Source organism: Cinclus cinclus, chromosome 7, assembly GCF_963662255.1.
Source record: "Cinclus cinclus chromosome 7, bCinCin1.1, whole genome shotgun sequence".
Lineage (NCBI taxonomy): Eukaryota > Metazoa > Chordata > Aves > Passeriformes > Cinclidae > Cinclus > Cinclus cinclus.
The window spans coordinates 26,569,335-26,583,418 of NC_085052.1; the positions used below are offsets into that span (position 1 = coordinate 26,569,335).

General features: G+C 40.5%; 1 protein-coding gene across 2 annotated transcripts in view; it reads right to left on the reverse strand.

Moving 5' to 3' along the window:
• Positions 1-4,591: 4,591 nt before the first annotated feature.
• OGDHL (oxoglutarate dehydrogenase L) overlaps positions 4,592-14,084 on the reverse strand; it is a 43,232-nt gene continuing 33,739 nt past the window's right edge. For both annotated transcript variants that reach the window (XM_062496164.1, XM_062496165.1), the window contains 6 exons: positions 10,584-10,655; positions 9,632-9,757; positions 8,942-9,014; positions 6,757-6,920; positions 6,094-6,248; positions 4,592-4,715 (listed from right to left, as the gene is read on the reverse strand). In XM_062496164.1, the coding sequence (XP_062352148.1) occupies positions 4,592-4,715; positions 6,094-6,248; positions 6,757-6,920; positions 8,942-9,014; positions 9,632-9,757; positions 10,584-10,655 (714 nt within the window). The remainder of the gene's footprint in view (positions 4,716-6,093; positions 6,249-6,756; positions 6,921-8,941; positions 9,015-9,631; positions 9,758-10,583; positions 10,656-14,084) is intronic.

Below are 14,084 nucleotides of genomic sequence, written 5' to 3' on the forward strand. Positions count from 1 at the left end.
GTGATGTATCTCACTCATTACAAGGTGTTTTAAGGCTTAATTATCCAATTAAAAACTAACACCCGAGTTATTTTTACTTTTGACCCCATGACCAAACACCTGTGACCCACAGTGCATTATTGTCTATCCAATTAAAAAGTACTACCTAAACCCAAGAAGAAGGACAAGAAGAAAGAAAAACTCCACCCTAAAACTTCTATCTTATCCCATACCTGTTACTATATTCCAAAACCCCAAATTCCTAACCCTTCACCATGGGATATTACACACTTCTATTCAAACTACACACTAGTGATTCTAGTTTTATCATTCAATTTTGGAAGCCTTCACCAAAGCCTCAAGTCAAAAGCAGTATTCTTCTAGAAGTTGATACCTAACGATGCAAAAAATTCAAAACTCCCTGTTTCTAAAATTCCAAGAACACCCCTCATGGCATCCCAGAGCCCAGCAACAACCCGAGGAGCTGCCTGAATTCACTGAACCAATATAAGAGACAACAGTGGACTCTCTTCTTCCATCTTTGACCAGACTTGTTAACATTACAAATCTATTCTATCTGCTTTTATGGCCATTCTGGCTTTATGTGAGTATTGAGTGTGCCTCTATTTCATGTTTTAAACAATGTTCAGTGTTATCTATGCCAACAGCAATTAAAAGAAGATACACACACACACACATATATATACATACACACACACACACACATATATATACATATATATGCACACACACATATATATACACACACATATATATACACATATACACACACACATATATACATATATATACACACACATATATACACACACACATGCACATATATACACATATATATGCACACACATATACACACATATACATATATATGCACACACATATATATACACACACATATTTATACATATATATACACACACGTATATATATACATATATATGCACATACACACATTTACACATATATATGCACACACAGACATATATAAACATATATATATACATATACACACACACACACACACACATATATATGCACGTGTTCAAGCATAGAGTAGACGTTAGGCTCCCAAGCTTTCGTTGTGTTATTCTTAGCAGCAGTGGGTATTCCCAGCTCTGCATCAGAGGCAGCACACCTGCAGGTTGTGCACCCAGGTAAGAGCTACCCAGAGCTCTAGGAACAGCAGCCAGAGAGTCTAGTAAGGGATACTTAAAACAAAGAAACAGACAACAGCCCCCAAAGCACACACTCTCATCTACTCAGTTCAAACAATGCACACACAGTCCCTGTTTTTGTTCAGTCTCATACAATAATTTTTACCTCCTGGAACAAAGAGAACGTTTTTTTTTCTGGAGAACAGGTTACTCCTCTGCTCTAGCACAGACTGACTATGCCACGGGCAGAGCAAAGGTTTCTATCAAGCACACTCCTGTCTGTCAGGAACAAAGAACAGTGACAGAAGCTGATGGTCTTAGCAAGTCCTGCTGCTGCAGGCATGCACAGCATGGTGTGCCCCCAAGTAGATGAAGTCAACTCACTCTCAAATTCATTATTTCTTCCAAATTGCAAAGCTGTCATTTGAATTTCAGTGGCACTTTTTTCACAAGAGGCCTATATAATGCTTCAGTTCCTTGTCAAACATTGCACAAAGATGAATCCTTTAATCATTTACTATCTCAAAGCTGAAGACACAACTTGTTTAGAAAAATTATTTACACAATGTTTAGAAATTAGAGAAGTTAATTCCAGTCTAGTTCCAGGATTTTTAAAAAACTCTCCTTGAAATAAAAATGCATTTATGTGTTATTTAAAAAAATTAGCAAATAATAAAACAAAATGTTCTAACATAACCTGAATGTTATTGTCAATTTTGACTGAATGGTTTTGAATAATTACTCTTTGCTAGTCCAAATGCTGTCTTTCTTTCTGCTTCTACATTTAAATAAGCCACCATTGAGGAAACAAACAGAAAACAGAAGAAAATGAACTGCCCTAACACCCTAAATGGGATGTTAATGTCCCTACTTAAAGGAGAAATTGTAAAAAAAAAAACAGCCATAACAGAGGATTTTCTATTTATGTACTTTTATTTTATTGGGGTTTTTTTACATCTTTGATGGAATTCTTATGCAACTATTATGCCACAATTTATGATACACAGTAAGAGTGAAAATCTATCATTTACCATTTATTTTTCTATGTTAATTTTGTTTTCTACCTCTGCATATACAGTGGCAAAAGTGCATTTATCATATTTCATGCAGCACTGACTGCCTTATGCAAACTGAGAATACAATAAACAGACCCAGCAATATTTAGCTGCACTCAATTCTTACTACAGAAAAAAAGCATTCATAAAAGCATTAAAATACTCTGGGTGATGGTTACTGTCTATCAGCTTAATGTATTGAGCTATAGAAAGGGATAGGAGATAATATTTGTGGCAGTCAATTGCAGTACTTTCCAAGTTCATTAGGTTTTCAAAGACTGAATTAGCTTAAATGCTTCAGTGAGAGAAAAAGCCCAGGGCAACCAGCCTGATTTAAAAGGATGCTAGAGTTTCACAAACATTAGACTAAGTTCAGCTCTGGATACCATGGTAAGTACCTTACCACATCAACTCTATGCTCTGACAGAAGGATTGTTTCTTCACCATCATCATGTATCCAAGCCAAATAAAAGGACAATACAAGGCACACAGGCCTTTTTGGAAATCTGCCTGGGTATGTAGTACCTGATCACAGCTAAAGTTTTTAATTACAGCTTTTTATTTTTATGAGACAAGAAGCTCTCCAGCATCACCCGACTTGGCACTGGACAAACTGCCACATTCCATTCTGTCACAGTCCACACAGCAGCAGCAGGGCACAATGTACTCCCAGAGCAAAAGCAAGTCCAAGGAGCATGCTCAGGACAGGGAAGTGGAGACGGGGTGAAGCCTCATCTCTGTGTTTCCCAGTCACTTGTTATGCTGTCTCCAGGTGGCTGCCCAGGACATCCAGCCTGACCCTCAGGGCACTGCTGGGCCTTTGTGCAGCTCCTCCAGCTCCCTCCCCCAGCACAGGTGTGGCCATCCCTCTGCACCCCACTGGCACTGCTCACCTCACCATTCCCTCTGCCAGCCAGTTCAAAGAGGGCAAAAATCTCCTGCCACTACAGAGGTTAGTGCTGCAGAAACCTGCAGTTATTCAGAGCCAAGCTGTCTGGGGCAGAGGGAACAGGACTTGTGACAATACTAGTTCTTACGTCAAGAGGGGACAGGAAAGCTGGGCTCACCTGCCTTCTAGCACTGTGGAGGAAGCACAAGCAGCGGTTCTCAGACCACCCTTGCATGCAGTGCCTCCCCAGAAGCCAAGCACTACTTCCCAGTAAGAGAAACAGTCCCTGCTGCTCTCTCCCCTCCAGCACTCGCTGTACATCAGCCCCCTGACACAGAGCAGCCCTTGAGGTGCTTCACTTTTATGTCCATACTGAAAGTACATGGCAATTGAGATCTTGACAGATTAGTAAGGGACCAAAAAAATCAAGTACTACTTGTGCAAAACCACAGCATGTGCCTTTGGTAAATCAGCAGCTATTGCTTGCCCACCTTCCTCTAAAAAAAGGGTGAGTAAATCAGAAACAGCCACTTCAGATCTGAATTAATATCAGCAAGGTAGGGAATAGCACTGGACAAAGCAGAAAACCCACTGCTTGTTGCAAAAACAGAGATTTCTCATCCAAACACAATCTTGTAATGGTCAAAAAGCAGCAGTTCTTAGTAGTTATGGTGAGGGGAAGAGTGTTCATCCGAAACAGGGATGTTTACAGGACCCCAGAGCTCCCTAATGCCATAGGACATCAAAGCAGGCAGCCCAGGGAGTGAGAGCACCTCTTACTTTTCAAGTCATTTGATGCTGAATTTTCCTGGTGATCACCCACTGCTCTATCAGCTATGGTCCCATGTACACTTCTTCCCTCTTCAATTATCCCCATGCAACCTTTTACTTCTAAGCATTCTTGACCTCTTATCTAAGTGGTTCACACTACTTGCTGTTATCCCCCAGCTGAACAACTTTGTAATGTGACTCCCTATTTCCAGCCTCCTCCTCACACCTCCAGGTCACTTCACCATCTCCTTCAAACATGGTACATTTCTCTGACAGTCATCTACCAACCCTGCCTTTCAATTTCATTACTCTTCTCTGATACACAGACAGAAATAAGTAATTTCTTTTCCTTGTGGTAATGTCTACTGTGTGCATAACTATGGTACTGTCCATGCCTGCTCTACTTAGAGTAATTAACCAGTGCCTACACAGAGAGATATGAGCCTCACCGAGCCACACATTGCATCCTGGGATAGGAGAAGCTTCTTGTGTCAAAGAGGTCCCAATTTAAATAGACAAGTGACAAAAAAATGGTGGAAGGTAAGCTGGAATTGTTTTTTCCTTATAAACTGGGGAGCGAGGTACAGAATAATGAAATCAGCTGCTGGATCCTTTTATTTGGTAAAGCAAAAATACATGATTCACCCAGTATTCTCTCCACTTTCCTTTTGGACGCAGTGTTTTGAGGGACTACTAGTCAGAGACAGGTCAAGGCCCTGCAGTTAGAATGTCTTTCCCTCAAAGGCCTCCAGGTTGAAAGCTGTATCCAAGAACCTTCTGAGTGACACCAGATGCATGTTCTTGTTGCCTGTGGCAGCTGCAGCAGCAGGCTCTCGGCCAACGTACCTTCATGAGAAAAAGAATTAGACAGACAAATGAGGTGAGAAGATACTCTATTTTGACAATAATAAACATGAGAACATGCTGTTTAAGGCATTGTCTTGGGGTGACTTATACAATGCTTCTATCCCAAATCATCTGTTCTGTTGGTGTTGAATATTGAGTTCTGCAGCTTTAAGACTGGTTCCAGGAGTGAAGGGAGAGAGAAGAGGTGCAGAGTTTGTCATCAGAGACTGCACTTGCTCCCCTGCATCCCTCACACAGGCTGTGTTGTCTGCAGTGGACAGCAGGAGAGAGCTCTCATTTCCTCTTAGTTTCTAGCTAACCACGGCAAAGAAGCTCCCTGGACTGTGTTTTTGGTTTTTCTTTCCTTTTTCTTGAAATTGTTCAAACCTACTCTAAACTGCAAACCCAGAGGAGCACTAGGAGCTCACACCCGTGGCCCACTGGGGCCTGGCCTGAACTGAGGCATTTCCCAGCATCAGAGGGACTGATAACAAAGAGAGCCAACCCACAAAAGAAACTCTTCTGAATTTGTCATCTCTTCAGAACAACTAAAAGTTTTGTCGCTTAGTGTTGTTCAATTTTGGGCTAAAAAGTGTTTTAGCTGTTAAATAAACAGGCTTTTTTTCCACTTCTCTCCAAACAAATATTTCCCCAAACCCATTAAAAGAAAAACTACTTAAATCTATTTCCTAGAAGAACCTCATTCAAAAGTTTTCTTGCAAATTTACCCTAAACCAGAACAGGCATTCAAGTCAGCTTGGCAGATTTGGATATTTAGTCATCAATCTTTCTTAAATAAAAAAATCAGTCTATGTTGTACCAAGTTATATCTTCTAGTCAGCTTCCCTCTCTTCCTCCCCCCCCCATCATTGTTAAGCTGTGTCTTCTCCCCATCCCTCACAGGGCAGTCAGGTACACTGTCTCATAATTAGATAACTTGCTTTTGGCAATGAAGACTCTCATTCCTTTGGCAGCTGCACAAGCAGATCAGAAAGTCAATCATCTAAAATAAATACAAAGGTACCTGGACTGAGCTCTTACAACAGCTGTTTCCTGCAGAAACCTAACATCTGGAATTAAATTCTTAAAATTACAAAATCTTAGACAACAGACAGCTAAGTGCTGTGCTAAGCAGCAATAAATACAAACCTAGTTGCTACTGATTTTCTTTTAGTCCTACAAGGAGGAGCAATTTGTACATCTTGTATTTGAGAAACAGTAGTCTAGATTTTTCCCTCCTTCACCCAAGAAGCCAGACTCAGAGGTTTTGATTTGTGAAGAACCTGACTTACCCATGAATACCTGAAAACAACCCCAACCAAATTTAAAAGCAAACAAATCAGCCCAGGAGACAGAGCAATTGTTTAAAGTCTCATACCAGATGGGTCGAGTGTGGTTCACAATAGTGCGGAAACGAGGTTTGACATAATCATAATATCCACTGTTTTTGTGCTCCTCCTGACACCAGACTAGATCAGCAGTTGGATACTTATCAAGTTCTTCTTTCAGCAAGTCAAAGGGGAATGGTGAGATCTGGAAAAAGAGGGTAATAATTATCAAGGCTTTCTCTCATGTGGTATTAGCCCATGATGAGTCATTACTTTTCCATGGAGAGTGACTAATGTTTCTCTAATTGATTTAATGGTCAGAAATGAATACACAAGTTTTTTATAGTATTTTATAGTAGCATTAGTATGAACAGTGGCTGTAGCATGTCCTTAATCAGTGAATGACAATATAGCTTCAAAATGTATTATTCGTAACATTTAAACTTAGCAGATTGCATACACAAATTTAAGGTGCTATCATATTGTAATCTTCACTTTATTATGTTGTTCTGGAAAAGTCATCAAGCTTTCTGGATCTCATTGTCCAGTATGCTATTGATGTGTTCCTTCTCCACAAGGCCATGAAGGATTAGAATGTCTTGTAAAATGCTAAGTGCTAGAAAGAAACCTATCACCATCCATTCTAGGAGGGGTGTCTATTTAAAAGCACAGGAACCCCCATGACCCTGTCTTCTGAGGATCAGGGAGCTCACCTGTTCAAGTCTGGTTATAGCAACTTGTTTCTCCAGGTCTTGGTTCTTTCTCTCTTTCACAAGGTCATAGTAGACTTTTCCTGTGCAGAAAATCACTCGCTTGACCTCACGTGGTGCCTCAGCTGCCAGCCCATTCTCAGGAATCACACGTTGGAAAGTGGTACCTAGTTGGAGCACAGATTAGAAAAAGTGCTCTCAGCGGACCTGACATTTCAATAAAGCAGCCCAAGAAACAGTCCTTTAGGCCTGTACTGAGTAAGCAGCAGGTTGCAGTGATCAAAGGGTTCTCCTGCCTCTCTGGTCCTACTTCTCAGACTGGTAACTTGGCTAAAGTTACAGCACCTCTGTTTCAAGAAGTTAGAATATTGTCAATAATCCATTCTTTCACCACTCTTAGTAGACAGAATCATATCCACAGTAGACTGCTTTTCAGCTTTGTGGGGTGTATTACATCCTTACTTTTAAATTGACTGGACAGCTCAACTTTGCTTCCGGTTTGGTTTTTTCTCAGAGAACCACCAGAAATACTTTCTTCTTTCCAAGATTATCTCAACCATGTAACACTAATACAGCTTTACAAATTTCAGAATATTCTATTAAAATAAAATATATATCTGTAATGCAACTAAATCTGGCAACTATAGAAATATTTACCCAAGCACATACATTACTGCTGTACATTCGACTGAAACCTCCACTTGAGAGATAAAAGAGCAATAGACAAAGCAAGAATTAGCACAGAGCTGAGCTATATGTATAAATGCTAAATGTACAAGTACAATTTCAAATCTGTATCGTCACTGCTACCACCTCCCAGGAGTAAAATTTTCTTGGGATACATGAAACTGGAAGAGCTGGAATGATTGAGTAGAACTATTTCCACATTAAACAACTTCAGGGTAGCAGACAGCAGCTCAACCTCCTATTCTGAATCAGCACACCCACTTACCAGGAGAATAAGCTCCTATTTGAACCATTTATCTTGGGGAAGAAAAGCAACAGCAAAAACATATCAAAGAAGAACTGATTTATGTCAGAATTATCCTGTCCCACTGAACGGCAGAATTCATCATTAAAAAAGACTGAATCTGTGCTTCATTGGGTCAGCTGGAGTCAGTCCTCCTCTCTCTCAGCTTTCTATTAAGAGCAGAGCAAAAAGGGCTAGCTGAGTGTCAGAAACACTTTATTACCTGCTGTCCTCTTCAGCAGAAACATGAAAGTATGCCAAAATTCAATGTTAATTTGTTGTTTGGCCAGTATTGAGGTTAGCCTGAGGTAGAGGGCACTCCCAAGACAAAGTGACAAATCACAAAGCCTAATGAATTTCTAATCTGACCCATTCTACAAAGTTTTTAAACGGTAATAAAAACAGTAAATGCCTTTTCTTGAGAAGAAAATTTTACACACAAAAATGAGATAATACAATATTTAAGCACACTTATATAGTGTAAGTTGCTTTTAAAAAACTGAGCAGTTGCTCTCTTCTGACAGCAGTCAAGACCCTCACTAGAACTGGAGAGAGACCAGCACATCTATGCCCACATTCTCACTCTGAACAGTCACTTTAATCTCTCACTCATTACATGTCACTGCATTTCCTGATGCCACTCCAACACGGTCTAACCAGTGCAAGGCAGGACAAAACAACTGCAGTGTTTGGTATTCCCCCTGCAGTCACTGTGTATCTCTTGGTGCTGATGGCATGCCAACAACAGCTCTGAACTCACTGATCTCACTTTGTATCACTGGTGTGACACAGCAGTCCCAAACCAAGCACTGTAACAGGAACTGAGCACATTATTCTTCCAAATGGGCCCAGTGTAATTGCAACCTACCCTCAGTCTTGGGGTCATGAGGCATGGGCAGTACAACAAACAACTAAAGTTTTATATGAAGAGAAAAGAGCAAAGGGACATAGTGGCCTCTTGAGGGAAAACTCCCTGCAGAGATAGAAATGCACTTTGCATTAAGATTAATTGTTACAAGATAAACATGTTAAAATTAAGAATCTATACATGAAAGCAAATTTTGCAGCAGAAGTCCTTGCTAGATCTCACTGTGACAGCTCCACAGAAATTATGCTGAAAGAAAAGGCAAACTCTGCAGAGCAGATTCTGCTCTTCACAGTCTGACATGCAACTTGGTATAGCTAATAATTTCCCCACAATACTCTGAGGTGACCTACCAGACACCATTTCATCAAAACTGGATTTAGCTTCTGGATGCCTCAGCAATGACTTGGGTGTCAAAACAATGAGCTGTAAGACAGAAATTTTTCCAACACTCAGAAGCTACTTTATCTCCATTACACATGCAACATTTGTAACACTGTGCACACAAAAACCACAAACTGAATATGATCTAGAATAATTTAATAGGAATAGCAAACAGTAAATTAGTTTTTCCTGTTTTGAAAGCCATGAAAGTTTCAAAATTATTCAGAAGAATTAGGTAGCTACTCCTTGACAGGTTCTCAAAACTCACTGCTGGGGTTTCTTTTTGACAACAAAATTGAATCACAGGCTATGAAACAGTAAAAGATTCAACAGTTGTATCTTGGGTCTTTGAAGTTCCAGCAATTAGACATGTAGATGATAGTTCAGCAAAGTGTTAGCTACATCACTAACATCTTGACAAGCTCATCTGAAGATCTGCACAGCCAGATGGAAGCAAAGCTGAAAACAAAGTTTTAGAGCCATAGTAAATTACAGTTGAGTAAATTTTTTTCCAACTAAGTGGCAACTTCAACCTGTGTTCGGTTTGGGCTTTTCACCAGCAGTCCTTATTCTTTTCAGCAGTGTGTCATATGCAAAGGCCACTCCTTGCTTGAGGGCTAATTTACCTGGAATAATCAAGTCCATAAAGGTAACCTTACCGGCTTTCTGAATGGCAGCAAGATCTGCCTTCGGAGGACATGAAAGTAATTGGCTGGAGTTGAACAATTCACCACAATCCAGTTGCATTCGTACAGCTGGGAAACTTCAAACTGCTCAGTGAACTCCTGACGAAACATTTAAAGGCATTAGAAGAATGTCTAAAAGATCAAAAAAAAAAAGGCTTGAAAGTCATTGTTCTATTTCTGATTCTCAGCAACTCCCTTCCTCAAAAAATTTATTTAGCAGCTCTCAGCTGAGATTGTTTTATTAGCTAGGGAAGCAACCCTACAAATAATTCCTTTCTCTTTCTACTTCTTCCTAAAAATTTATGCAAATAGACACAAGAAGTTTCCATTAATTCAGAAAAGATGGGAAGTCCAGGAAGGAAGTCTGAGGAGAGCTAGGTCATCAGCAGATGGAAGAAATAAAATAGGACCGCTTTGAAAGAACGTTCAACTATAATTCCACTTTTGAGTGTACGGTTAGTTTTCACTCCCTCTTCTATCCTGCAGAGCTATGTAGTTTATTTGTAGAAGTGAATGACCAACCTATGAAAATCTTAGCCCAATCAAAATTAGAAGATGCTTATTTTCATGCTCCTAGCAGTACAATTTGGCTCCACTGCAAAGAGCCAGGGTAGTCTCACTTGACCTCCTTTAGGTATTTTTGCTAGAGACACCCATTTGCAGTACACACAGCAATATAAACAAGCAGGATCACTGGCCCTGAGGAACAGCCATAAAAAGATCATGCTGCCAGAAATTAATTGTATGTGACCTCAGCTTTGCAATGAGCAGCAATGCTGCATTCTTCCATTACTTTTACTGGGATCAAGTTAATGCTACACCAAGACTTGAACCTAAATCCTAACCTGCTATACCTAGCTAAAAGGATGCTACTAACAAAAAATGTCTGGGATGTGAAAAGTAAGAAAAGGACAAAACTACTTACTGGATAGGCATCAGAATCATCGTTGCTCATCTGCAGAAACCTCTCAGGCCTGGCTGATGAATGCTCTGGACCCTGGTAAAGGATAATTTAAAACAATATTAAAGAGCCAAATGAGCACTTAGACATCAGTCTTGATCACTTACTGCATAGTACCTCCTGTCCCCTCTGCACCAGCTGCACACATGCCCTTCAGTCAAAGGCATCACAGGACAGGAATCCTTCATCTTCTATTTTCATAGGAGATTTGGTTTAGCATGTATTTCCAATGTTTCTACCAGCTGCAAGTGACTTCTACCCTCAGTCTAGCTGCACAATGAAGACCAGTGGAAAGGCAGTGGGTCCATGTGGGCATAACGATGACCTTGCTAATAGAGAGCAAACAGGAACCTAAGGAATGTCAGGAAGACAAACACTGGATGTCTCAGAGTGCTGCAGTGACTCACACTTTGTGCATGCTGAACAGGAGCAAACAAAGTTAACTGCTGACTACTTTTGCTGTATTAGCAACGAAAGTAGGCACAGGATGTCTCTACTATTGATCACTATTCAGTACAGTACCAAGTACCTAGATGAACACTTTAGCTAAAATGGATCAAAATATACACACACATTATCTGCCAGATTAACCTATGATTAGTTTCTGCCTCCTTGGGAGATATTTTATGTTCTGTCATTACTGAACACTCCCATCCACTGTCTCACTAGCAGTACCCATGGCTATTACTTGAATTGCACAGATGCTGTTAGTTCCATTTTACATCAGCAAAACATGCATGCTGCCACAGAAATCACCAGGAATGAGGAATGTAGCAGAATCTGTTATTTTTCCTTTTCATGTCCCTATTTACAAAGGATCAGAGAAAGCTGTAAGGAGTGTGAGAATGCAATGTGCTTTTTATGTACTGCTATTGCTGACAGCCTTGGCTGGTTCAAGTGACAGGTACCCTTAGGAAGGACTTTCATTTAGCACACAGCTGTAAAGTATTTTATCCCAAAGACAAATTATTACACCTCCAAGACAAAATATTACACCTCTAAACTCTCTCCATTTCTCCTAAGCTAATAATGTTCATAAAGAGATTTTTTTCTTTATATGGCTATCTCTCATTGTAACCTCCTCTGTTGAAATCTTAATACATATCTCCAAAATCAGTCATTATTCTGACAACTAGTAGTTCATCCTGATTGAACACACCATCCTTCCTAATTCCAAGTGCAGGATTACAGATCCATAGGAAGGACACAAAGATGATAAGAGGACTGGAGCACCTCTCCCATGAAGACAGGCTGAGACAGTCAGGATGGTTCAGCCTGGAGAAGAGATGGTTCCAGGGAAATATTTTATAGCATCTAAAGGGGACCTGCAAGAAAGCTGGGGAACAGCTTTCTATAAGGTCAAAAGGACAAGGACAAGAGGGAATGGCTTTAAGCTGCCAAGAGAGCAAGTATAGGTTTAATACAAGGAAGAAAATCTTTGCTGTGAGGGTGGTAAGGCACTGGCACAGGTTGCTCAGAGCAGTTAGAGGTGCCCCGTCCCTGGAAGTGTTCAAGGCCAGCCTGGATGGGGCTTTGAGCAGCCCCTGGTGAAAGGCTCCCTGCCATGGTGAGTGGCTTTGGACTAGATGGTCTGTACAGTCCTTTCCAACAGAAACCATTCTATGACTCCATGATTTAGTCTGCTTCATAGACTAAGGGAATTCAAAGGAAAAAACATTCTGTTGACAACAAAGGTATAACACAAACAGCCTAGAACTGTGCCTTGTATCACTGCTCCTTTGAATTCTGCGTCCGCTTTTGAGGTGTTAAATAATCTGGTCACAGGTAAGGACTTGAGAGCAAGGAACAAAGCTGCACAGAACGATGGTGCACCATAGCAGCCCATTTTATTGTAGCACTTCTGCTGTTCACATCTGTTTGCTGAAAATCAAATCCTGCACTAGGCATGGCATACGCAGCACAAACCCAGCGCTTCACAAGCACACTGCAGTCAGTACACTGGGAACAGAGATGTTACCAGCAAACAATTACAGGAGAGGCAGATGAGGCTTCCCCATCACTCACACACCGACCCAGCAACAACTTCAGTCCAGACCCTCAATGTCCACATCCATCTTCAGTTTCTGTGCTGACACCACCAATCAGACTGCCAGCAACTGCTGCGTGGGATGGGGTAGGGTTTATTTCTACTGTGACCACCTATCCAATGAGACCTATACTGAATCCATTAGCTACTTTCAGATGAGTCCCCAAGGAGCCATTAGGCTGCAGAGTCTTTCCATCATGACCAACTGGCCTGTGAATGCATGACCTAGAGGTGAAGAGATCCATATCCCATTAAGAATCCTTCCCCAAATCATCTTGTCCCCAACACTGTAGTTATAGAAAGACTAGTCCTTCTGTAATGAAAAGGCCCTCTGGGAGGATAAAAGATTTCAACAGCCTGGTAGGGTTCTTAAATATTCCAAAATAAGCTGACACTAGCAGCAAAATAAGCTTGTTTCAGAAGACTTGTGCAAATCTTCACTGCCAAGAGGCTATGGGAAAAGAAAGATTAAATGTCTTGTAAATAGCAGAGAACCAGCCCCTTAAGCCGAGTGCTTCCCTGCAGAGGACCACACTTCCTGCTGAGGGCTCATTCAGGCTGTCCCCTCAGGATACAGTTAAAAAAATTAATTTATCAAAACCCTTGTGAACAGCATCAGATCCTTTTTTCTTTAAGCACAATGGATGTGGAAAGCCATTCATAAGATATGAATGCACCCCAGTGTATCAGGACAGGATCATAATTGAATGGAAATAAACTAAATTGTTTGTGAGAATAGAAATGACACAGTTTGTGGTGAAAAGGTCTAAAGCATTTATACAGATGGAGATTGACACTGTGGCACATACTATGCTCTTTTAAACAGAAAACTAGAAACATGCATGCAACAATTCATGAAGGCTAATGTATTTGAAAAGGGAAAAATTAACCATGCCCGATATGATATTCATATAATCTTAAAAATAATTTAAAATATTTGAAGAGCAATTCCACTGCTGATATAAACTTCATGTAACTTTACACATAGGGTGTGCCCACACCCTTTCCCTCTACGACATTAGTTCTTCCTACTAGCCACCAAAGAAAAGACAGCCAACAGCTAGCAGGAACATTTTCCTTTCCTGAAAGAGGGAGATTCCTTATTATATCAAAATTAATCAAGGTCAATGATTTTTTTAATAAGTTTCACAGTTGTTTTCTACCATTTCATGGCAAGAGAATTTAGTGCAGGGTTTACTCATACATACTTTGTGCAAAATAAAACCAAGCAAGCACTCTTAGACATGATTTCTTTCTTATTGTACACTGAGAATGCAGCTTTCTAGGTAAAGAAAGCAGTGTCTTAGTGAGAGATACCAAAAAAGAGAGGGGGGAAAAAAAAGGAAAAAATGGGGGAAAGTAGTACATGCCACTAAGAAGGACATGAAGCTAAGAGCTCAGACATATTTCTCAGGGTC